The 27,610-nt window shown below is 37.2% G+C and overlaps 1 protein-coding gene across 1 annotated transcript in view; it reads right to left on the bottom strand.

The window, feature by feature from the left end:
- Positions 1-10,085: 10,085 nt before the first annotated feature.
- Positions 10,086-27,610, bottom strand: part of LOC149211252 (uncharacterized) — a 277,136-nt gene continuing 259,611 nt past the window's right edge. Inside the window, exons 9-17 of the mRNA XM_089396978.1 lie at positions 20,261-20,440; positions 19,960-20,057; positions 19,688-19,835; positions 19,086-19,247; positions 18,771-18,896; positions 18,307-18,429; positions 17,886-18,074; positions 17,622-17,711; positions 10,086-10,582 (exon numbers count right to left, since the gene is read on the bottom strand). Of these exons, the coding sequence (XP_089253104.1) occupies positions 10,529-10,582; positions 17,622-17,711; positions 17,886-18,074; positions 18,307-18,429; positions 18,771-18,896; positions 19,086-19,247; positions 19,688-19,835; positions 19,960-20,057; positions 20,261-20,440 (1,170 nt within the window). The 3' untranslated portion in view covers positions 10,086-10,528. The remainder of the gene's footprint in view (positions 10,583-17,621; positions 17,712-17,885; positions 18,075-18,306; positions 18,430-18,770; positions 18,897-19,085; positions 19,248-19,687; positions 19,836-19,959; positions 20,058-20,260; positions 20,441-27,610) is intronic.

The raw sequence follows: 27,610 nt of genomic DNA, 5'->3' as shown, positions 1-27,610 counted from the left end.
ATGATATGTCACACCATGATGGTGGTCATAATGACAAATTGTCTTCAAAGGGAGATGAACATTCCAAGGGACATGCCAAGTCCAGTTCTTCTCGTCAAAGTCACAGCTCAAGGACATGTATAAGTGTCATGGGGATCCCAGAAATGTTGGTGATTTTGATCATTTATGGAAAATGCTTCCTTGTACATTTTGTGAGGCATCTGGCCATTGTGTGGTTGATTGTGAGCAATGTAAGGTGATGGTCAAAAGATTGGATCAAATCCTTGGGACAAGATATGGGGAACCTCTCCCAAGTATGAATACTTCCTTATTAATGGGAAAGTGTAATAATTTTTGTACCCATTGTAGCATGAATGGGAACCGGATAGAAAAATGTTGGAAACTCCATCCGAAACTTCATCCCAAGAAGGACAAAGAGGTCATGTGATCCCTTGCAAAGGAAGTGAAAAGTGGCAAAGTGGAAACTGATGTAGTTCCCGAAGCAATCTTTGAAATAGAGTGGGTGCAAAAAGAGAACCCATAAGCCTAGTTAGGCAAAGAATGGGTAGACTATTTTATACAATTAGCTTGGTTTGTAAAATTGTAACTACTTCTTGTATATTCCCATTTGGGTACTTTGTAAATTGAAGTCATGTACAAATCACTTATCTGCAACAAGTGTATTTTCTTTGACATGTTATGCTATTTTGTCTTGATGATAAGTCCAGTTGTATGGGACTTTTGAGATGAGAATTTGTATTTCATTCAACATGTCTACAGTTGTGTCAAGCACTCACTTATACAAGTATTTCGATGTGAAGCTTGTTTGTGAATTTGATCTTTAGTAAAGATTGTGCAGAAGATGACCATAGCAATGTGGACAAAGGCAAGCATGTCATTAAACAAATGTAGCCAGTGCATCTAACAATACAAGTGCAGCTTGAGGACAACAAAGCAAAGTGCAAATTAATGCATGGCAAGCATAGTTGCTTATGATTTCCGGGTGGAAAATCAAGTTTGGGTTCAGCAAAGAGAGACTTCAAGATAATTTTGTTTGAGACAGAGAAAGATGGTCTTAGAGAGAATGTTTAGATTCCATCCATCGAAGATGTTGTTCTTGCATGTTTAGAATAATTGCAGTAAGCCTCAATTCTTGACAGGAAGATAAGGACTTCACACAGAGGCAAGGTGGAACACCTTGATTGGGGTTCAAAGGCACCGATTTAAAAAGCACAAGAATGATTGAGATTGGGAAAGTAATTGATCTTTTTCCTCACTTATTTTTTGAGTGAAGATAGACTTTTGGAGGCCCAAAAGTTCCTAGTGGGGAGGTATGATCCAAAGATAAAAAAATAGGCTAAAAATGAAATTACTTGGAATCACCTGAAATTGGTGTCAAACCATAGTATTCATCATCCTGATTCCAATGACGCTTGAATCGCCTCAATCCGATGTCGTATGAAGAAGTTATTGCATTCAGAAGTTTTTGGCCAACAACGAAAAAGTCAAGAGCAAGGTTGACTTGGCTACTGACTGGGTAGTCTGTATAACTGACATCATCAACTGAATGTGTAGGGTATGGATGACGCTGAACCAATCTAGTCTCAACATGTGGCAAGTTCGTACAAGTGCAAGTGGAGACTTTTGATTGGTCGTTTTGGTTTGAGGTGGCCCAATAACAGGGCGCCACATGGCCCAATCAAAGGACGCCAAAGGCCCTCTTTGGTTGGCTAAAATTTTGTATAAGGGCCGAAGGGCCTCGACGAGGTTCGATTCCTAGACCTGCCATAACACAAATCCGCGCACCACCATTACGCCACATCATTAGATCTTAACCATATTGAAACTTGGGTTATATTTGAAGTCAAACGGTTCGACATTTGGGAGGAGGGTCGAGCGATGATCCCTGGCCCCTGGTTACTTCGACACCATACGACCGAACGAGAAGTAGAGAGGGGTGAGTGGGAAGCTCCAGCTCCAATCCATATGCAGTACCCATACGATCAAGCTGAGGATCTTTGGTGGAGATAGTGGGGACTAAGCCCCAACCCTTGGTTTCAACGCTCACCACAGGACCCTTGGCGGATAGTAGAGAAGCTTAGGCGAGGGGGTCAAGTGGACAAGCCTTGGCCCTCAATTCTTGGTAACTGACGTGACCACAACCCCCAACCCTATCGTGACAACATATGACCACATGTTGATGGAACAAGAGCTAAGTTGGCCAAGGCGGGCGGTTAGCCTGACCCCTAGCCATATGGCACAATATGACCCTATTTTGGTGCTTTAGGGGTTATTGGAAAATTTAAAGTGGTGACAAATTTCCCTTTCGCGGCAGGAATCTCACTGGCGCCAAGTGAAATTGTCGCTCGACGCACTATGTAAAGGGAAAAATCATTGCACAAATAACAAGTTTTGCCAATTTACATGACATATAGTAGAGCTTGTCTTCAAGAGGCATATCTTGCTCAATTTTTAACCTTTTTGAGCCATTTATAGGAAATATCGCAAAGCTTGGCTTCAAGAGGCATATATTGCTCAATTTTTAACCTTTTTGAGCCTATTTTTGATCTCCATATAACTTTGGAAAAATGGTGGTATAGTACTACCTATCATACATATACTAAAATGACCCCATTTGAGGCTCTTTACTGATATTCAACTCCTAGTATCCCATCATTTTTATAAGATAAGTCCAAAGTATAGGAAATGGAGTCACGTATGGAGAAGGATAAAGAAACTTTGACAATTCTTAAGGAAAATCTTCAAATTGCACAAAATAGGATGAAGCAACAAGCAAGTCAACATGAAAGTGAAGATAATTTGAGGAGGGTGATTGGGAATTTATGGGACTACAACCTTATAAACAAACTACACTCAAGCAAAAGAAGAATTTGAAATTAGCTATAAAATTTTATGGACCCTACTATATTTCCATAGGATTGGACAAGTGGCATATGAGTTAGATGTGCCACCTTCTTGCATTTATAAGGTCTTTCATGTTTCTTACCTAAAAAAGGTTGTGGGACAAATTATTCCAATGCAAACAGAATTTATAAAATCAAATGAAGAAGGGAATTTTATTTTTGAACAATAAAAAGGACTAGATCAACATTTCCTATCTCTTTAGAATATAACCATTATGGAGTACCTAATTAAGTGGAAGAATATGCCTCTAGAAAAAACTACTAGGAAAATCAACAGTTCATGAAGAAACACCCTCAATTACAAGCTTCAAGGGTAAATCTTTTCTAAAAAGAGGGGCATATGTTAAGGCCCTTGGGGCTCCTATATTAAGGGCATAGTAAGGATTCATTATTCATTTATTTGTTATATTAGGAGGTTGGATAGAACCTTTTATTATACCCTTGGTCTCTTATATATATACCAAAGAGAGCTAGTTTTAGGATCATCAAATGTTGTCTTATACATTGTATTCATTGTAAAAGGAGGTTCCCCCCTTGAAGTGGATTGCAATTATTGTTTTCTTATCATTTTAAGTTGCAAGGTTCATAACACATGGGGTAGATAGTGTTGAGGTGGAAGCTAGGTGGTAGACAATGTGGATGGCATAAAATTCTAGATAACAGAGATCAAGCTATCATATATTGGATGATCGATCATTGGGATATTGATCTATTAGATATTAGGACATTAGTTTAAGCAATATCATCCCACCTTATTTTGATACCGGCTTTGTGGGCTATTGTATGTAAGGGTGTTAGGCTTTCAAATATTAGTACATCAGGATATAAGGGAACTAGTGTGTTGGACCTTTCACATTTTATTATTCTCTTTTGATAAGACTATCACCCGATAGACCCTTATTGCTGGATAGGACTATATGGTCCACTGAGATGGTGACATGCAGATGGTATATATGCCAACTTGGCATGAAAGGAAAAATCTTCTAGTGGGAATAACTCTGGATATAAACCTCAAATCTAGATGAAATTATGCCATTGGAAAGCTTTTGACAATCAAGAGATGATGACGGTCTGAGTGTGAGGGGTGGATAGTATCAATAGTAGGATCCAATTTCCCAATGGTCTGATATTAGTCATTTGACACCTCGACCCTTTGTCATTGTTTACTAATAAATAATCTCAATTTTTTTTAGTTTTAGGGAGTTGTGTTATTACTTCTTGGAGAATTCTCAACCCCTGATCTATTGATTGCCCCACTTGTCACATGACAACTCTTAACTCTTCCTATCTTTGTTAATTGTTGGATAGTGTGGGTTTTGATAGTATTCTAGTTTTTTTTTCTCAATATGCTTCAAGATACTCTCCATATCATCGAAATCTGAAATGTCAATTCTCGAGAGTCGGTGACTCAATAGCCCCTTTTGGTTGGCTCTTGGTTTTGGCCCCTGTCTTGGCCATGTGACTAGCAACTGAGTCCAATGACCTTCAAACCCAAAAATACTTAAACTTCCACCCATCCAACATACAATTGTCCTTTGAAAATTTTGAACTTCCATTATCTGACGACTTATTGGGTTTTATTTGCATCGACAGGTTGGAAATATGGGCAATGAGTGTACTTTTGACACTTAATACCTAGTGCTCTAATATTTGTCCTCTTGGGTTAATTGCACTTCCATTTAACTCATCGATCATAGCCATGTTATCATCCATATGACCAAGGACTGGGGCTGAAGCCTGAATCCCTAAATTTCTAAGGAACTGTTGAACCAAAGGAGAAATCCCACCCTGTATTTCTCTATAGCATGAAACCAAGGTGGAAGATGTTGATCACCAAATCTCTATTGAACAAGGCATGATTGCAGAGGGGATTCCTTAACCTATCCTGAGAGTTGATAAAGATTTTATAGGGCACCAAATATGATTAAAAAAATTGAATCCATAAAGGTCCCCATTGATCACGAGGACACCTAAACACTCCATCCTCATTGTCGATAACTAGTTAGCTTCTCAAGTAATACCGAAGAGGCCACTACACACAATTTGTCTCTTTTGAGGCCTTTAAACATCCTCTCTCCAAAACCAAGGAATTCTTACGATTGATCAACATTCCAAATAAGTGCACATCATGGTTGTTTAATCCTCTAGTTGGATTAGTAAAGGCTAAACACCTTCACTTCAAGGCCATTTAAGCCCTTCAAGCCCTTCAGGTCCTTTAATAAATTCCACCAGTTCAACAATTCATATGTAAATCTCTATAATACTCTGCTTCAAGTGTTTTGAGAATAATCATTCTTTGAGTCTCCACTTTGCAACTAAACTTTGACTCTCGCATCTAATTCCACATTAGTAAAGGACCTTCTACTCTCCATAATAGGCTTAGAGCTTCTCTAGTCTATCTAAAGGCAAACCAAACTTTTGTGTAGGACGCCTTGAGGGTCTCCTACAACCAACCAACCATTTTGGTTCTTCAAGTGACCGAGGAGATTACTTCCCTTTCCTCCTTAGTGATATCTCTTACTTGATTGAGGCTCGTAACAATCAAGATCTTTTAAGTAACTAGGACCATATACCTATTAGTCTTATTTTTTGAGGCACAACATAAGAGCACATAAAAATACAGCCACATGAACATTATAAAGTCACCATAGATCTTTAAAAAATATTTACTCTTTCATCAAGGAATCACCCAAAAATTTACCAATTTATAACACAAAGAAGCAACACAAACTATAATTTCCATTCAACAAACAAGCTTATATATGCACAATTTATAAACATAATTTTCATTTCATTCATTATGTTTTACATTAAAAGTTTAAGTCCACAAGGGCACTTATCTGATTACAAACAAATGATTCTTGCAATTGATGAAGGGTGAACCACATTCCACCCCACCATAGGCTTAGTTGCACTGTAATCTTTCTTATAGTTAGTCACCCTTGAGTCAGACCATGAAGCCACGGGGGATGTTTTTTTAGTGATACAACGTGGAGTTTGGAAGTCGATCTCCTTCATCTAGTCCTAAACTACCAATTCGATTGTCTTACTACACTTGCATTTCCCCATGTGTTAATTTTCTATCTTTGTGAGCTCTCCTCTATCTCTAGTCTCCTTGCTTCACCGAAGTTCATTCTCTTTGGTTGTTCATTCATGCGCATGAGTGCTTCTTGCTCTGCACATGCCTTCCCACGAGTGCTTCCTCTAGATCCATGCACGCCTTCCCACAAGTGCTTCATCTATATCCATGCATGCCTTCCCATGAGTGCTTCCTCTTACTCCTAGAGAATGCTTCCCTTGTCCGAGAGAATTTTTCTCCCTGCTCATTTTCCACATATCCTATTGAATGTTTCCTATACACGTTTCTTCATTTTTTCTTCACTTTCACGGGTCAATTTCTTTGACAGGTTTTTTTTGTTAGATTTGTTCATCATGTTAGATCTAAAGCTTCTTCTTAGCCCCAAGAATTTTTCTAGTGGTATGTTGCCCATATCGTGGATAAGATAGCTAGGGTACAACACCACTACTTTCTTGAATATGGAAATTACTTCCACACCTTCCTTTTAGATACTTTCTTGGGAAAGTTTGACAATCTCAGAATGTCTGCCTTTGCCAATAATCCATTGGAAAATATTAATTCTCAAAATCCCCCATTTGTTGACTTCCATTGAGATGGTGACACACGGATGGTATATATGCCAACTTGGCATGAAAGGAAATCTTCTAGTGGGAATAACTCTGGATATAAACCTCAAATCTGGATGAAATTTATGCCATTGGAAAGCTTTTGACAATCAAGAGATGATGACGGTCTAAGTGTGGGGTGGATAGTATCAATAGTAGGATCCAATTTGCCAATGGTCTGATATTATTCATTTGACACCTCGACCCTCTGTCATTGTTTAGTAATAAATAATCTCAATTTTTTTTAGTTTTAGGGAGTTGTGCTATTACTTCTTGGAGAATTCTCAACCCCTGATCTATTGATTGCCCCACTTGTCACTTGACAACTCTTAACTCTTCCTATCTTTGTTAATTGTTGGATAGTGCGGATTTTGTTAGTATTCTAGTTTTTTTTTTTCTCAATATGCTTCAAGATACTCTCCATATCATCGAAATCTGAAATGTGAATTCTCGAGAGTCGGTGACTCAATAGCCCCTTTTGGTTGGCTCTTGGTTTTGGCCCCTGTCTTGGCCATGTGACTAGCAACTGAGTCCAATGACCTTCAAACCCAAAAATACTTAAACTTCCACCCATCTAGCATACAATTGTCCTTTGAAAATTTTGAACTTCCATTATCTGACGACTTATTGGGTTTTATTTGCATCAACAGGTTGGAAATATGGGCAATGGGTATACTTTTGACACTTGATACCTAGTGCTCTAATATTTGTCCTATTGGGCTAATTGCACTTCCATTTAACTTTTCGATCATATCCATGTTATCATCCATATGACCAAGGACTGGGGCTGAAGCCCGAATCCCTAAATTTCCAAAGAACTATTGAACCAAAGGAGAAATCCCACCCTGTATTTCTCTATAGCATGAAACCAAGGTGGAAGATGTTGATCACCAAATCTCTTTTGAACAAGGCATGATTGCAAAGGGGCTTCCTTAACCTATCCTGAGAGTTGATAAAGATTTTATAGGGCACCAAGTATGATTAAAAAAAATTGAATCCATAAAGGTCCCCATTGATCACGAGGACACCTAAACACTCCATCCTCATTGTCGATAACTAGTTAGCTTCTCAAGTAAAACCGAAGAGGCCACTACACACAATTTGTCTCTTTTGAGGCCTTTAAACATCCTCTCTCCAAAACCAAGGAATTCTTACGATTGATCAACATTCCAAATAAGTGCACATCATGGTTGTTTAATCCTCTAGTTGGATTAGTAAAGGCTAAACACCTTCACTTCAAGGCCATTTAAGCCCTTCAAGCCTTTCAGGTCCTTTAATAAATTCCACCAGTTCAACAATTCATATGTAAATCTCTATAATACTCTGCTTCAAGTGTTTTGAGAATAATCATTCTTTGAGTCTCCACTTTGCAACTAAATTTTGACTCTCGCATCTAATTCCACATTAGTAAAGGACCTTCTACTCTCCACAATAGGCTTAGAGCTTTTCTAGTCTATCTAAAGGCGGACCAAACTTTTGTGTAGGACGCCTTGAGGGTCTCCTACAACCAACCAACCATTTTGGTTCTTCAAGTAACCGAGGAGATTACTTCCCTTTCCTCCTTAGTGATATCTCTTACTTGATTGAGGCTCGTAACAATTAAGATATTTTAAGTAACTAGGACTATATACCTATTAGTCTTATTTTTTAAGGCACAACATAAGAGCACATAAAAATACAGCCACATGAACATTATAAAGTCACCATAGATCTTTAAAAAATATTTACTCTTTCATCTAGGAATCACCCAAAAATTTACCAATTTATAGCACAAAGAAGCAACACGAACTATAATTTCCATTTAACAAACAAGCTTATATATGCACAATTTATAAACATAATTTTCATTTCATTCATTATGGTTTACATTAAAAGTTTAAGTCCACAAGGGCACTTATCTGATTACAATCAAATGATTCTTGCAATTGACGAAGGGTGAACCACATTCCACCGCACCATAGGCTTAGTTGCACTGTAATCTTTCTTGTAGTTAGTCACCCTTGAGTCAGACCATGAAGCCACAAGGGATGTTTTTTTAGTGATACAACATGGAGTTTGGAAGTCGATCTCCTTCATCTAGTCCTAAACTACCAATTCGTTTGTCTTACTACTCTTGCATTTCCCCATGTGTTAATTTTCTATCTTTGTGAGCTCTCCTCTATCTCTAGTCTCCTTGCTTCACCGAAGTTCATTCTCTTTGGTTGTTCATTCATGCGTATGAGTGCTTCTTGCTCTGCACATGCCTTCCCACGAGTGCTTCCACTAGATCCATGCATGCCTTCCCACAAGTGCTTCCTCTATATCCATGCATGCCTTCCCATGAGTGCTTCCTCTTACTCCTAGAGAATTCTTCCCTTGTCCGAGAGAATTTTTCTCCCTGCTCATTTTCCACATATCCTATTGAGTGTTTCCTATACACGTTTCTTCATTTTTTCTTCACTTTCACGGGTCAATTTCTTTGACAGATTTTTTTTGTTAGATTTGTTCATCATGTTAGATCTAAATCTTCTTCTTAGCCCCAAGAATTTTTCTAGTGGTATGTTTCCCATATCGTGGATAAGATAGCTAGGGTACAACACCACTACTTTCATGAATATGGAAATTACTTCCACGCCTTCCTTTTAGATACCTTCTTGGGAAAGTTTGACAATCTCAGAATGTCTACCTTTGCCAATAATCGATTGGCAAATATTAATTCTCCAAATCCCCCATTTGTTGACTTCCCCTCTCTCATGGTCCATATCAAAGCTTTACCTATTCATCAACTGGTACTAAATTATAAATACAATTATTTTTGGCTTTTTTCCCTTTTACATCCACATATACTTACATGGATCAATAACATAATTAGTTGTTACACTTACAATATTAACAAGGGTTAGGCATTCAAGACCTTACACCAATTAGACAATGATACATTAGAGATCCATGCTCCTGAATTTCTTCATTTTATCATGAAAAAATCATCAACCAAATTTGATACGTTAAAATAGTATATTATGATTATGCTTTGAATAGACTAGAATGGAACTTCGATATACACTGAAATCAAAATGTTAAAAACAAAATTTCTTTTCTTTTGAACTTCTTACTTGACATTGTTACATAGGTTACATAAACTACCATAATTGTGTAAACATATATTGATATACAAACTACTAGAAATTTACATGATGTGAACTTTGGATTTTACAATATAATTTTCTTTTTAATTGTCGCTACAAATTTACATGATGTGAACTTTGGATTTTACAATATAATTCTCTTTTTAATTGTCATCACAATTCCGAAAAACTTAATTTGTAATTTGTGAAAAAATGGTAATTGTATCTATTTCAATAATAATAAATGTTGTTTAAAAAAAAATTAAAATTGTCATCACAATTCTAATAAATTTGGCTTGTGATTTTTGAAAGGATAACAATTGCATCTTTTAGTAGCAAACTTGACATGTAATTTTCAAAAAGATAACAATTGCATCCCTTTCAATAACAATCATTGTTATCAAAACGTTAAAAGCCAATTTTCTTTTTCATTGAACTTCTTACAAAATGGGCTATCTATGCAATGCCGTTCACTATCACACAATATTTGTACTTTTTAATACACAAATACCCATCACGTTTATAATCGACAAAGAAAAACGAGTATAGCACTGCTGCATATGTCAATCAGATAAGCTCCTATTAGAGACAAGACGAAGACAAAGAAACATCATCGGCATTTGAGAAATCCTCATATATTGTAAATGAAAATTCAACCAGAATTAGATGACATTTTTGACCGGCATTTCATCAACTAATCTCACTAGAAAATTCTGAAGGACATGGCAAAGCCAATCCCCGAGTTTGACAGAAACGTTATCTACTGAGTGTCCATCCACCATGCTCCTTATATTTGTGGATCATCCAGGTTTAGAGACATTATGAAAATCAACGGACCTAGTAGCGTGTCCCTGTCTTCCGATAGTGAAGAGCAGTGACGGTTTTGTCATCCTACAAAAGGAAATAATATAATTTCTTAGCAGATCAAAGGCATATAAAAACAATCTACTTCTTTGTAGTTCTGTATCCAAGCATACAGATCACCTAAACCAATAAACTTGAAAAAATTGCATATAGACATAGAATTTGGAATGACTCGCCCATCAAATTAATGCTTAGGTGTAACATTCTCAACTATATTGGCTTTGAAAACTAGAATACACATGCCAGACTTCTCAACAGTATACAAATTAATGCAGATATCAAGATAATAAAAGATTTCATTGAACAAATTTGGAAAAACGGATCCGTCTCGGGAGTTATACGCCTTCAGAGATCGCCTAAAATTGGATCATTGTGAAGTTCTTTCAATTGAAAGAAGAATTTGATGGTGAGGACAAAGCAAATATTAACCATCTTTTCAGGGTGTAACTATGCCAGGAACTGTTGAATCAAAAAAGTCGTCTCAAAGATAAACTTTCCATGAAGGTGAAGAATCTATAGAATATTACAGTAACTCGCCAATTACCAAGAGGATATGGTTACAGTAACTGGCCTATTACCAAGAGGATATGGTGGCGCGTTGAAGAGAGTGGCTAGATAATATAGAAGGATAGGAATCAACCAATATTTACACACAAATAAATATAACTACCTGGGCATAAGCTATTAGCTTGACCTGAGAAAGAAATAAGATTCAACTTATAAAATATAAACCAAAAAAAAAATCAACAATCATAATAAAGCTAAATAAATAAAAAAATATCACCAAACATAATAAAGCTAAATAAAATTGTGATATAAGGCAATTTATATGGCCATAAAGCAACCAAGTTGACTTATGCATTCATGACATGATAATGTTTTTGATGTGAAAAAAAATGATGTTTTTTCTGTTAAAATATGTAATTATGTTTGGTTTTCATAATGGCATAGGTAATAGTGATTTTATGTATTTAATGAAAAGAGAAAAATAAATCTTCTAACTTAGTTACTAGAGAATCTATAGTAAAAACCATTTTTCGTCAACGTTTCAAATCCCAACTGGGATCCATCATCAGGACTTCATGAATGCTTGATAGAAGAAAAGTTCAATTGAGGGATTAAATAGTAATGAGGAGATTTGGTTTTGGGAAGAGCTCCTCATTACTATTTAATCCCTCAATTGAGCTCTTCTTCTATCAAGCATTCATGCAGTCCTGATGATGGATCCCAGTTGGGATTTGAAACGTTGATGAAAAATGGTTTTTACTATAGATTCTCCGGTAACTAAGTCAGAAGATATAAACTACAAATGTCTTAAATCCAAATAAATAAATAAATAAATCTATTATTATTTTTGAAGCATAGATTTTATGTTCAAAGAAAATTTATTTTTAGGTCAATCACCCATTGAGTGTGTTGTACCTCTGCAGATAATTCTAGGTTAAAGAATTATGCTAGAGCATCTAAAATGTTTTGTTTGTTATGGATTTTTGAATAACCAATGCTCTACACTGTTAAACAGGTGCAGTCTCTTAATTACTTATGATATATTAGAAGGGATGGTTCTTCACCTTTAACGAAATTTAGCTTTGAAAAGATGTGTAAAATTGAACTTTAGAAAATATATGATTCATTAAATCTTCAGACAGAGTATTTAACTAATCATATATAGATGATATTTGTAAAATCTTTTACAACGAAACAAAATATATTTAAAGCTTAAAGGGAAGTGACAATTGAAAGATGTAGAGTTAATTAAAACATAAAGTTTAATTAACTAATCTCTATAATTGATTATAACTTCGTGAGGGGCTTTCAGATAGATTGAGATTCAATCTTATCTTACCTAGAATTCCCATTAATTTCAAACATATGCAGATTTAAACAAAATGAAAATATAAATAACATAGAAGTACTCACAGGGACACAAGTTGTTTCAAAATGAATCCAGAATCCTTCTATTAGTCTCAGAAAATAACTTCAGAGGATTTACAAGTCTGCTCAAGAGTTTATCACAAGGGTTCAACCCTTTATACTTTGATCTACAAAGTATTTATACAACTTTTCTGAAAATATCTTGATTTAAATATCAAGATTTATTTACAAATATCTCAAAATTGTTTTACAAAAATAGAACTACAAAATAGGAAAATAAAATTGCTTAGGCATCTTAGGAACAGAGTTTGAGGCTTCTAGTGATGACTGGGCTGAAAACATTGTTGTTTTGTTGCTCTTGATAATCATCTGTCCTTTTGTTCCTAAAACCTGCATCTTGTTGCTGAAAACTTATTGTCTACTACTGGAACCCTGTTGTCTATTCAGTCAATGAGCTGGTATATCTTTTCCCATCTTTATTTATCCGGAATGGAATATTTGATTAATTTTTTGTATTTTTGCAAACCTTGAATAAAAGTCTTTCCTGTAATAGTCCCATTAATCTTATCAAATTTGGATTTTTCTATAGCTATAGCATGTAACCTCCACTGGTATTCTTCAAGGGGAACCAGATTGCCTGTCATTCCTCTTAAATCTAGAAGTCCTTTCTGATGTAGAACATTAAATGTTTTGTGGAACTTCTGAATTCTAGCTTCTAGATTATGGCATCTATTTTCTAGTTGCAACATTAGATTCCTTTTAATGAGAATCCTTCTTACTTCTAAAATGGTTTCAGTTTTGTCCTCAATTTCATGTTCTTTCAGATCTTCCCTTGTTTTTGAATTTAGAATTCTAATTAATGTTGCTGCCTCTCCTAGTTTTTGACCCAAGGTTTTCTTTACTTCTGCAATTACTTCCTTTGATTTTTCCAATAGTTCTTCTTACTAAAAAATAATTTCAATGGAATGCCATAAATTAGTCATAGGCTCATTAATATCCAGCGAGATATTTTCTTTGGCCTATGAAATGCTTTAAGCAATAGTAGACTCATTTTCTAGAGTTTATTCTATGAGTTAGTCTATGATTTTTCTGAAGCTCTGCTAAGTAAACATTATCAATTTTAGCTTCTGCTCTTGGACATTATTGAGTTGAGCCTTCATCTTTTCAATTTCTTGACCTTTTATGGATAAATCTCTCATTGCTTTAGCTAATTTAGTTGCTGAGTCTGTGGACTGTGTTTCCACTACTATAGTTGTTGCAATAGAAGTCCCTGCAATAGAAGTTGTTGAAGTACCTGCAATAGAAGTTGTTGCTATAGGAATAGTTGTTGCCACATCTGCTTGTTGTTCTTTTTCCTTTAATAAACTTTCTAGTTCAGTCTCCATCCTTTATATCTGTAAATTTTGTTCAAAAATAATTTTGAACACACTTTCCTTTCTTTTTCTAACTCACCAACTTCTTTGGTTTGTGGATCGTCAGTAGTAGGGAGTTTTAGTTGTTTTCTCAATGCTTGAATATCAACATTTTTCCTCTTAATCATTTCCCGGACAACTTTAACATCACTGGCATCATATCCCAATTTCATTACCAGATCTTCTAAGGATTTTATTTTGGTATCTTTGGCCAATGATGATATCTTTTCTAGCTTTAGCTGGGACTAAATGTATTCATTGAAACCTGCAACTCAGATGTTGCCAATGCTGAACTAGTCAAGGTGGAGTATATAATTTCTCCAGCTTTCTTGTGTAAATCAATTTGGTCAATAGGATGAATTTGTTTAGCATCAAAAGAAAAAACAAATTGTTTGTAATCTTCTGCACTTTTTGGGAAAGGAACTTGAGGCTCCAGAAGGGCCATTTGAAACTTTCCTTTCTCGGTATCTAATGCTGAGAGAAGCCTGTGTTGGGAAGCTGAAGTTTGCTTCCATAATTCAAAATAAGTGGTGGCCTTTAATGCCTCATTTTTCTTCTTAATTTCCCTGTATCTAGCAAAGATACTTGGTTATGTAGTAGTATGAGTTAGCTCTCATGTCTGAACTAATTCTAATGGGTCCTGAGTGACTGAAGATACAAGAGAGCTTGAAAGAATTTCTTCAATCCTTGAAAATGTTGTAGCATGAGGACCTGTTAAAACTAATGTAGTATGTTCCTATGAACTCTCTTCCTGAGATGGCTCTTCGAGAGGGTTCTTTTTCTTCATCTTGTACATTATGAAGTCTGTTTGTTGAATTTATGAAACCAGAGGGGAAATACTTTCCCTTGTCATCTTAGCATGTTTTTCCTGTGGTATTGGAGTCTGTGAAGTTGTAGAAATGAAAACCTGCTCTTTTTCTTCTCGCAATGTATTTTCCTGCCACTCCTCTTGGTTCACATACTATTCAATATCTGGTCTGGGGGTGTGTGCATAAGAAGTAGTTTTCTATTCTACCCTTGGCTTTGAAATAATTCCCAAGGGATCATAAGACCAGGTAAAACTTAATTTGAATTTCGTTTGTTTCAAGAGGAGATATGCTTCCTTTGTTGTTGCTTTGGTATTGAAAATAAAGGGTCCAATCTGAGCTTTTAACTTACACTAAAACTTCTTCTTAGTTGACACAAAGTGCAGCTCATCCATATTCTTCATCTTCTTTATATACTCTAATAAAAAATCATAATTGGTACAAACTTAGGCAGTTTATATGGAGGAAGCTCACATCCATATACTCTAATCTCTGTATAGTTTTGATACAAGTACCAATCTCCAGTCTTTGTTTTCTCGTTGAGATGGAGAATTCTCTTGATTTCAGGGGAAATCCTAGGAACAACATCACTATTGAGCAAGCATGAAACCATATATAAAAACTGATTGGTGTAATCACTGAAGGAAAATTCATTGGTATTCTTCCTTACCAAGGAAGTCCAATGAATTAAAGATTGAGGATTACCTACGCATATAATTTCTTTAATTGAAACTGGAATTTATCTGCTTGATGAAACAAGAACATGTACACAAGAACTGACTGATATTCAAAATATCCTTCTGTAGAAAACTTTAAGAATTTATCATGTATTGTTTCCGACAAGAATTCACTATAATTGAAGATTACTTAAGGTTTTTCACTTGCTGAAAATACTGACAGAAATCCTAGAATAATTTCATCAACCCACTGATCAGTTGGATAGCCTAATAGACAAGAAACTACTGAGACAACCTGTCTAGTCATTTTTGGGAACATCGAAGAGTGGTATGGAGGATTTGTTCTTGGTAATTCTGCATTTTCAGGTAAGAAGATCTCAAAGATCTTAGCTCTTTGAGGGAATGTGAGATTTTTATAGATTTCCATAAGGGAATCTACAAAAAAAGGGTGCAGAGGGGTTGAAGGTTTCACTTGAAGCATTTGGCATATAGACTCAGGGAATATTGTGAACAAAACAACATTGTTTTGAGCAATAATAACTCTTTCGCTAGCATCAAGAAATTTATGTTCAGCGCAATTGTGGAGTTCATATAGGTTGAACTCACATTGGGTTTCAGATATTCTATAGTCCTGGTTGACTAGGGGTAATCTATCTAAGTCTATGACATGGAGCATCATCAGATTTTCCTCTACCATTTTAGATTTTCCTTTGGAAGACATTTTGAAGATATAGAACACCTGTCCACTACTACCATAAACTAACAGGAACCAAGTGATGACCATATCAGAGAGGTAGAGCTCATGCTTGGCTTTTGCCCACGTGCTAATTTCTAAGTCTCTACAACCTTTTGCATTTTGATTTTCTTTTGTTTTTCTTATTGTCATCATATGCTCTTTTCATTTCTTTTAGCTGCATCAACCTCCCATGGTGCATTTCCAGGCCCTGCTCAAGTATGAGGATGTATGGGTGCCAAATCCCGAAGAATCAATGGTCAGTTGAACCCGAAGAAGGGAGGTGGAATGGGGGCTCATAATGTGAGATGGAAAGTGGTATGGAACAGGGAGAGATGGGGCTTTGCTATTTCAATCATGGCTTCCCAAGTAGTGCCCCTTCCTAAAGCCATGGGCCATTAGGGGAGGTCCCACTAGAATAGGATTGCAAATTACCCCCCATTTAAGGTGAGGGAACAAGACCACGGCCAAGACCCTTCTTTCTTCCAAGTTACCCCATAACCCATGCCAAAATGGCCAAATACAAACAAGCATAAGCACTCGATTGCAAAATGAATAAAGCACATTTTTTGCTTAGAAGCCCAGAGTCCAACATGTGCTCTTGGCAAATGGGCGAGGAGACATATGAATGATGCAAGTGGCTGTGATATGAATGGCATGTCACATCGGCTACAAGGTGGCTCTCAGGGGTTGCCAGCTGTCGGCTGGAAGAGATGAATAGGAGAAACATTTCTCCTAGGGGTCACCCACTTTTGGTGGGTAACAGGGAGCTTGGTGAGATTGGATGGAAACCTGTCTCTACCAATCCCTTAGTGAAGTCATTCAAAATCACAGGTTTGTCTATTAGTTCCAGTTACAGTTTTGGGAGGCTAGAATCAGTATTGCCACAGTTATTTTGGAGGCCATTACCTTAACTATTTTCCAACCTGACATGCCATTTAGCAGGAGCTATTGATAGTTTTGTATTGGCATGTAATCTTGCGCCAGTAAATAAAATAAAGTTTGTTGCTATTTCTCCCGTTATTTGTAATTGCAGTATTTTTATCTAATTGCTGGACGAGAATAATTAGCTGTTTTATTTTTCATCAGAAATATTTTATTCATAACAAGGAATTTGCCTCGTTTAAAATTTTTATAGTGGATTTTTGAGTTTTATTTCCAGATTGGTTGCCATATTTCCGAAAGGAATATTACAAAACAATATAGAATGTATTAACCTTTTACATGTTTTCAGTATTGAAAGGAAATATAGACCTTTCAGATATATTTTCATATCAAATTTGAAGCTACAAAAATAGCTGTATATGTTTTTATGTTTTGTACATGTGAAAATATAACAAAATTAGGTTAACTTTCTGTGCTGGACTTAAAGATGACTTTATGATATTATTTTTATACAAGAGATTTGTTTTCCCTAAATTCCATTGTTGACAGATTAAAACATGAATATAAACTAAAGTGACTCAGATTGCAGTCTGAATGACAAATATCTCACACCCGGGTTAGCACAGGCATGCATTATAATATTATAGAGTTATCTGTTATATCAAACCGATGACAAACCTGTAATTGGCCATCTACAACAGTTGCATAGAGAACCCAATGGTCTCCACTTTCCATTCGACTCTTTACAGTACATTCCATCCACGATATCTGAAAGCACAACGTAAAATGAATATCATGTAAATCACTTCAGAGATCATTATCACAAATAATAGTATGAAAATTTATGGGTGACAATACTATGCGAGATGGTCCTGAAAAAGATTTAAAAATAATATCACTGAACGACAACTGCTGTGACATAAAAAGAATATGCCAAATTACCGCATCTAAAAGAATTCGGCCGCCACTACTAGCTTGCTTCGTTTTCAACCCTTCGAATCGGGGTTCTCCCGGTTTAAATGGCTTCAAAAGTTGTTTCATGATGGCAGAACTCTTCCCCTCCCCAAGTACATTAAGTATAAACTTGCTTCCAGGCAAAATTAAACTTTCCACCGCTCTATCTTTTGCAACCTATGTTGTCATTCAATCAAGCAAAAATAATTTGTCGATACACACAGATTCGCACTGTAAGAAGGAAAACCTTGCAATTCAACATAGTGATGGAAGGCATAACAATATTTTGAAAATGAAGAGGAACAGGACATATATCATCAAGGCAAGAAAAGAGATATAACGCAGAATAAGGCGTTTAACAAATGATACATTACGCTCGTTAGAACTTCACGAGACGTCAGATACTTACTGCTAATGTGATTCCAGGTGGTACAAAACTAGCTTGGCTAACCCATGATGCAACCATTGCACTCTCTGCGTCACCGTTTATTGCTGATACTACGCAAAGAGACCCAATCACTCTACCCACTGCCTGCAGATAGCAAAAATAATTGAAGGAAACATCATTCAAAAAGTGATCTTACAAGTTTAGGGCTTTGGATCTGTTCAAGTTATAATTATTTCTGTTGAGATATAACTACAGAAATTTGAGTCTTTGAAGTTGCATAAAATGGACAAGGACAGGAATGAAATGATTTTCTGTTCAAAGAAAACTGACTATTACATGTCCTTACCATGAGACGAGAAAAAACCTATAGAGCCGTCGTTATACAAACATATATGTGACTAAAGACAAGAATTTTACATGACTTTCCATAGTTTCATCTCTTTAATATTGTTGCAAGCTTTGTATTTAAATACAGAAGTAGAAACCTGATCGACATTCGAGGCCATGACAAACTGAGAAGAATCCCTTCTTTGCCTCAGTTTTGACTTCCTGACAGCCTGTGCTATGTCTGTTCCGCTCTCTTCACAGATTTGTAGCATCCCTTCTGTTGGCTGCACATACAAGCATCAAGGTCATTGCAGAAAGTTTGATATATATATATATATAGAGAGAGAGAGAGAGAGAGGAGGGGGACTGAAGCTATTTTTTATTTCTGCACCGCGCTAATAGGTTAGATGTTTTGCAACTTGTATACATCTTGACTATGCAGTGCCCCTTGAAAGTACAAGAAGAAGTATCACCTTAAATTTGCAGCGAACAGTGGGAAAAGAAAATGAGAAACCCGCATCTTTGAGACGTTGCTCAATTTCATCAACAGCTTCTCCACTCCAGCCAAAGGAACCAAATACACCACATGGCTTGGGTCTTGCTTCATTGTCATTAAGAATAATTCCCAAGGCTTTCTAATAAAACACACACATGTTTTTAGTTACCATCATATCTAGAATATATATGGGAAGAAAATATAGGTTCAATACAATCACATGGGGAAACAACCAAGAAATGCATATACAGAAATATAAATCGGTATCATGAAAACCAATATTTGTAAATATAAACCAAGGGGATTAACCAGACTTCACAAGGTTGCTTCATGTGGAGCTTTATTTAAAAGAAAATGGAGAAGATTACCTTCGCTGCAAATGAAGCATACAAGGTTCAATAAATAAAAAACTAAGACTAAAGAAGTTCTGCACAGAAAATATGGGAAGATTCCATTTGGAAAATTTCAAATGTTGGCTTGTTGAATGGACTCTTCCCAAGTCCTTAGACAGAATTTAGAAAGAAATCACTTGATAAGCAAATTACAACGAGCTGTATCTGTGAAAATGCTTGCTAGCACCTGTATTGGAGTTGGCATATGACCCGCTAATGTAGGGCTCCCAATGACGAAACCATTACACCGTCGGACCAAGCTGACAACTTCCTCATCTGTGCTCAGTTCACAATTCAAAGTCTCCACTCCAATTCCTGCTTTTGAAATTCCACGGCTACAAAATAACATGGTGAAGTGGCATATCATTCTATGCACCGTCGTTCCTAATTATTTTCAACAGAAGGGATGTTTCACTGAATACGGCAACATGAATGAGTAATTAAAACAATCATACTCACCTTATAGCTTGTGCAAGGGCTGCTGTATTTCCATATGCTGATGCATAAATCACAGCTATTGTTGTTTCATCTGTCTGCCGCAGTCTTTGATTTGTCCACTGCATTTACTCTTACAGTTAAGAGGCATTACAGCCATAAATAGAGAGAAAAACTCATACTTCCCAACATGACAATTATATAAAGAACTTGTAACAAGATACAAAGCATAAGAATGGCAGTTTCCAAGAAGTTTTTTAGGTGCAGGAAGTAAAAAGGTAAACAATAACGTGTGGATTGCTAGATTGTAGAAAGAAAATCTTACATCATTATATTCACGAACAAGCTCAGTAAGAGTATATCGCACAATGGGACCATGAATAGGGCAAATTGCTGCAGTAACAAAGACTCCTTCTGTCCTGAGAGGATCCGAAACTGCAGTTGATATGCCCATGGGCAGATTAAGTGAACTAAGCATCGTCGAGAGGATGTACTTCACATCTGTCTGTACATGACAGAAAGTTCATTGCTCTAATAAGTCAACCAGGTATTCAAATGAATCAAAACAATAGAAAACAGATAACTTTTAGAAGATAAACATATCATCTTATTTTAATGCCTTTTAATTTTGAGAATTCATTTGCATGCTTCTATCTTTTTAACTGGTAGCAGTAAGGACTTCTTAAGCCTGCATTTTCTTGTATTCATGTCTGTTTGGCTTTTGTATTCTAAACAATAACAAATAGATTTAGGACATCGAACAGCATAGAAGCCTATCCAATCTGTAGTATAGTGCACTTGAAAAACTGACATCATAAGGCATGATATCTAGATAGCTCTCACAAGCCTCATGTAATATTCCTAAGTGGAAAATAACAGTGAATACCAAAGACATGCATTAAGTACAGCTATTAAAAATTTAAAATCACACACATAAATCAGTACACCATGAAACTGGGCAAAAATGCAGAGCCATTTTATTAATCATAGGTGCATGAGTACATCAAATGATAGAAGGATGGAACCTGGGCTTGTTGAGCAAGTTATGCAAACCCCAGGTGGAATTTTGTTTACCCAAGTGCTGGAAATGGCCTCAAACTGGTAGCACGCATTGCCTAGAAATTTTGTCAACTGCTACAGGAATGGAACTGGAATTCTGCCCTCAATACTCTCTAAAATTCTTCAAAAATAGCCCTAATCTCCTCTCACCAAACCCACAAAAACCCAGAAAGGGTTTGGGCTGATTCTAGCTGACTTGGAAGCCCCCAAAAAGCACAAGTTGCCTCCTTTGGCTTCTTGTTGTTAGAAATATTGAGAGGGGGTGAATCAATATTTCACTAACAATTAATCAATCTTTCATTTTTAGAGCATTAATTATTTTCATCATCAGATTAAAACATAAATAAATAGTACACAAAATCAAAGACAGCATACACCACAATTTTAGGTGGAAACCCTTCTAGAAAAAAAACCACCAAACGTTTCTCTAATAATTTTATGAGTACATCAATGCTTCAGCTCCAACTGAAAGGGAAGCCCCAACTCCCTAGTACTCTAGAAAAATGTTCTAGTTTCATCAAGCAGCTCTGACTCTAGAAAGGATGCTCGTACACACTTTTTTACTAGCACCCACTGGAAGGATGCTCCAATGCCCTGCAAGCTCCAACTTGACCTAGCACAACCCTGCCACCCTGAAAATTAGACCAACAACTGTGTGCTCCCATACCACGGTCAATGACCCACTTACAATAATTTTCAAAAAAAAAAACCTTTACTGCCAATTTGTTTCAGATGTACAATGACAACACTTACTACCGCGAGAATGGATCATTGATAAGAACAATGCACGGTACAGTTCAGAATTAATCCACTGCTGTCATATACTAATCAATGTAACTGATGCCAGATCTGTCCTTATTGTTGCTCTGTCTGAAGCTTGTCTTGTGTGCTGGTGAAAATGAGCCCCTTCTGCTGCAACCAAAGAAAGTTGTTGATCCTCAAACTGATGAACTGTGAGTCTTACTTCAGCAAAAGTTGAAGCCTTACAGCTTACAATGATCATAATGAGATTGTTCCAGGCTAATGCAAATAACCGTCAATCTGAAACCCTTAACTTCTGCGGCAAAAGGAATATGACGATAAAACCCTATACTTGCAATCTAATGATAAGACAACTACAAGTGATAGGACAGAGAAACCCTAAACTGTTGAACCAACTTCAAATGTACAGTCTTCAGTAAAACCAGGCTGATACATATGTCTACCAATCTGAAGCCTTGTAGCAAGAACCCTACTACTGCAAGACGGTATTATAGCCAAACCCTTACTGCTTATTGTTGCAATGTGTTTACCTCAACTCGCTGACAGAAAAACCCTTGTAGTGGAACCCTTACTGCAATCATCAATTCATGACAATGGAACCCTCCATGCCAGTCATGACAATGAAGTATTAAACGAATATACCTTTACTGATCTGAAGATGCATGTTCTTCTGATGCAGGAATGTTTTCAATTCAATCCTTAATAGAGAAGCCAAACGCGAAATACAATTTGTCTAAAAAGCTTCATGAAAGCTTCAGATCTATATGCAACAGACCTTGGTTTATTTTATGCCAGTTCAGGATTAATGAACAGTGTCAGTCAAGATATTTTAATGCCAATATACAAAGAAATCTGCTACAATAAGAAAATACTCATGTTTTGTTGATAATTCGATCACTAGTTAGGGCTTCTGAAATTTGCTCAGAAAACAGTTTTGGTCACAAATATAGCCAAATAGGATCCGCATACATACATTGTTTGAGTAATCTGTTTCAGGACATCATTTAGGACTATTTTGATGGATCATTTCTACATAGATGTTACTCCTATTGCTGGTCCAAGGGAATGCCGAATAGCTTTAAGCCTTGTACCAAACCAAAACAATCGTGCACTTAGTTCCTATGCTGATTAGAATTATAGCCTTTTTAAGATCTGCAGAGACACCTTGCAATAAATAAGTTTCAGGTACCAAAATTATCTTTGAGGGAGTCAAAAATGATCACCCAAGTTCTAGGGTTTGCAAACGTCTTCAATTTTGCCCTTAGCTTGCTTCAGCATATGCGCTTAAACAAAGAATCAAGTCAGAAAATTTGATCTCCATTCAAGATTTCGGAGGCTTCATTCAGCCCGCAGGAGATAGATCATCATATGGCATTAGAACACAAATCATACGAGAGTATCGATGCAATAAAGTAGGCCACCTGAAAAAGACAAGTAAAAACAAGTGTATCCCCATGGCAAAGAATAAACCACAACCCAAATCAAAACCCTTTCACAATTCCACCTCTTCGTTAGGTCCTCAAAAGTTCCTCAAGGCCAAGATATTTCAGAGCATAGACTCTTATGATTAGTGTTGAATGCATGCCCAAACAGGGCCACCAAAATGCCCTTACATAGTTTTTGAAGGGGCCTTATGTGAAAATTTCTAAACTAAAATTCTACTGCAGCAACTAATTTATTTCACCTACTTATTATTCATAATAAGTTACGAAATCCCTTAAGCAAATATTAAAATAAATTATACTGTAGTTATCACACAATTACTCAGAGAAAAATACATGCACAATAACCAATCACATCAACAAATTTGTTTTTGGACAATTGTCCCTGGAAAAACCCAATGTGGGAAAACCGGTGCAGTAGATGAAGACTTTATTAATATTCAGCAGCAATTTCTTTTACAAGGAATGATTTTACAGAGAAACTAAAAGAAAATACTTGAGACTTTCCCTTTGAGAATTTTTGACACTTTGGAGACCCTGCGTCACTCTGTGTGGCTCAACCTGGCTCTGAGCGGCTCTACGTTAGCCTGCATGAGGGTTGCATCTCTCCTCTGACTATGTCTCTCTTTGCGTTGTCTTCCACTGTCCCTGCGTCACCTCCTCCTCAATAACTGCTTGTTGTTGATGCCCTCCTCTTTCTCCAACCTGTAACTCTCCCTCTGAAATTGATCTCCTTTACTTGAGAATTGATTTTCCTAGAGATATTGAGTATCTGACGGTGTGTCTCCAAATGATCCTCAAGTCTTCTCTTATACTTTTCCTGTTGATGAATCAACGGCCAAGATTAAATCCCTAATCAACGGCTAAGATTAAAACAGACTTGATCCTCGTCTCTTAGAAGCTTCTCACCCTTATCTTTATTAATACCCATTAATATTTTTATTTTCCTAAGTTTAGACTTAGGAACCCATTAAAAATATTAATTATTTTAATAACTCCTCATCTGGGTGGAATTTCTCAAAACGATTTCTGGGTCTTGGAGATCTCATGTGCCTTAGCCTCTTCTCCAAATTTCAAAGCTAGAGCACATCTGATGCTACCAAAAATCAACACTCCCTCTTAGCGAGGAATGTGCTCTAACAATGCCTCACTATAGAATCATCACACTGATCTTCCACATTGGTATCTGTGTTGATGCTTGGCCTGCTGCCTCAGACCACTATTTTGAATTTCTCTGCTAACCCCACTCCAAAAATCGAACTGACTGGTCTCCCTTAGTCTGTTCTCCAACTGACCCTCATGCCTCTTCTTATACTTTTCCTGTTGGTCCTTGAACAGCCGAGATTAAATCTCTAATCAACAGCTAAGATTAGATTTGGCTTGATTCATGACTTTTGGAACCTTCTAACCCAGTTTTATATTAATACCCATTAATATTTTATTTTTCCGAAGTTTAGACTTAGGAACTCCATTAAAAATATTAATTATTTTAATATCTCCCAAAACAGTTAGAATTTGCCCAAACCATTTCTAGGTCCTGGAGATCTCATGTTCTTTAGCCTCTCCACCAATTTTCATGGCTATAGCACATCCGATGCTACCCCCAATCAACACTCCCTCTTAGTGAGGATTGTGCTCTAGTAATACTCCACACTGAGCATTACTCTGATCATACGACATCGGTACTTGTGCTGATGCTAAGCCTCCCTGCCCAACATCCTCTGCACTGTTGCATCCTATACTGCTACTCATGGCTCTATCACTGCCACTGTTGTACTGCAGCTCCCTCTGCATCCAAGCTGTTGCTGGTCCATCTTCCCAACACTACATCTGCACTGCAAACTGCTTCTCATCATGTTGAATCGTGCAACTGCTGAGTCCTGACTGCTACTGCACTGCAAACTCCTTCTCATCATGTTGAATCGTGCTACTGCACTGCAACATCATACCCATTTCTGCAACTGAAATGGATTCTTTATCATCCCCATCTTCTCCCTGAAATAATCAAACTTGGTTCTTCCGAGGGACTTGGTAAGGATGTCTGCCACCTGTTCTCCTGTAGGAGTGTAGCTCAACTGTACAGCTCCTCATTAGACACAGTCTCTGACAAAGTGACACCGGATATCAATATGCTTTGACCGATTGTGAAACACTGGATTCTCAGAAAGCTTGATGCAACTCTGATTATCACACATGATCCTGGTCACCTCCATCTTTCTTCTGAATAGGTTCACAAATAGTTTTCTAAGCCATATGGCCTCGCACGAAGTTGTGCTTGTGGCCATATATTCTGCCTCTGTTGAGATCAGAGCCACAGATTTATGTTTCCTACTGCACCAGGAGGTCATTCCTGATCCAATGTTGAAACAATACCTAGAGGTACTTTTCCGATCCACTAAACTTCCCACCCAATCTGCATCAGTAAATCCACTCGATCTGATATCCTTACTCCTGGTGTACAACAATCCATAATGGACTATTCCCTATATATATCTGAGAACATGTTTGGTTGTTGCCCAATGCACCCTCTTTGTTCCACCGTGAACTGACTGAGGGTGTTGACAGCGTAACAAATGTCAAGGTTGTTATTGACCAAATACATTAGGGACCCTATGAGCTGTCTGTATAAGGTGGGATCAACATCCTTGTCCTTTGATGCATTAATCTTCTTCCAGTTGGTGATCATTGGAGTAGCCATGGGTCTACAGTCCTCCATCTTGAATCTCTTCAAGATTTCTGTAGAATATCTCCCTTTCCCATTGAAGATCTCCCCCTTTTGCTGCCAAACTTCCAACCCCAAGAAATAACGCATTTGTCCCAAATCCCTCATATCGAATTACATGGCTAGATTCTTCTTGCAATGCCCGACGAGCCTAGATGATCCTGTTAGAAAGAGATCATCCATACAATACTAAGATTAGAGGCTCATTCTCTACAACCAGATAGTAGAGATTTGTATTTATGTCACTCTTGACAAATCCAATCTTCTACAAGTAGCCATCGATTCGACCATACCATGCTCTAGGTGCCTATTTCAGCCCATACATGGCTTTCTTCAATCTGCATACATGAGACTTCTTCTTATGTGTCTCAAAGCCCTCTGGTTATTCAATGTATACCTCTTCTTCTATCACCCCGTTTAGAAATTTCGTTTTGACATCCATTTGATGAATCTCCCACCCCATCTGTGCCGCAAGAGATATCACGGTTCTGATAGATGTATACCTTGCTACCAGGGCGAAGGTCTCTTCATAGTCAATTCCTTCCTTCTGAGCACACCCCTTAGCCACAGACCTGGCTTTGTATTTCTCAACACTGTCGACTGCAGCGTATTTAATCTTGCAGATCCATCTCGAACCTACCACTAATATGTCTTGAGGCCTTGGCACTACCCCCTAGACATCGTTCCCTGTTATGGAGTTGTACTCCTCTACCATCGCATCCAACCAAACCTAATGTTGAGCTGCCTCCTGAAAATAGGCAGGCTCCCCATCCTGAGCTACTAATGCCTGATATCTATCTAGTTGTTTTCGCTCCCTCTTATTGTTCCTTGGCGCACCAATGAATTCCTCTACATCTCGCAGAATCTAATGAACTTCCCTGCTCATTCTTCCTCTGCTAGCAGGTGTTTTTGTTATCTCCTCCTCATCCTGTTATTCTTCCTAATCCAAGGAAGAATTCTTTACTTTCGTTGGTTGAAGAGGTTTGACCAATGGCTCCTGCTTTGACTACTCCCTGTCCTCCATGAACTTCACATCTCATTGAACTACTACCTTCCTACTCCTTAGAAGATATATTTTGTATGCCTTAGCATTCTTGCTATATCCCACTAGATATCCTTTCTCTACAGTTTGATCCAACTTCTTCCTCTTTTCCTCGGGTACGCGGCAATATGCTAAGCTCCCAAATATCCTGAAATGACTGATTTCAGGCGTCTTCCCTGTGAAGACTTTCTCTGGAGTAATCTTGCCCAATGTCTGATGAGGATTTCTATTCTAAACATACACTATTGTGTTGCATGCTTCTTCCCACAAGAATTTTGGCATATCCTGATCATACATCATGGCCCTAGTTGCTTCTACAATAGTCCTGTTCTTCCTTTCTGCTACTCCATTCTGCTCGTAAGGAGTTGTCCACTCTCTTCTGATGCCCTCCTTAGTGCAAAAATCAGTGAAGTCCTTATCGACATACCCTCCACCATTATCTAAGTGCAAAACTTTTATTTTCTTCCCAGTCAGATTCTTCACCAGAGCCTTGAACTCTTTGAATCAATAGAAAACCTCGTCCTTGGTTTTTAGAAAATAAATCCAAGTTTTCCTTGGGTGGTCATTAATGAAGGTAAGGAAGTACTCGAATCCACTAAGAGCTTTAGTGGACATGGGTCCACAGATATTTGAGTGTATCAATTCTAG

The sequence above is a fragment of the Pinus tabuliformis genome, chromosome 1_2 (assembly GCF_031772625.1).
Source record: "Pinus tabuliformis cultivar Carrire ecotype Pingquan chromosome 1_2, CPIR1, whole genome shotgun sequence".
Taxonomy (NCBI): domain Eukaryota; kingdom Viridiplantae; phylum Streptophyta; class Pinopsida; order Pinales; family Pinaceae; genus Pinus; species Pinus tabuliformis.
Note: the sequence above shows the minus strand (reverse complement) of the source record. Positions and strands in the feature narration are given on the sequence as shown.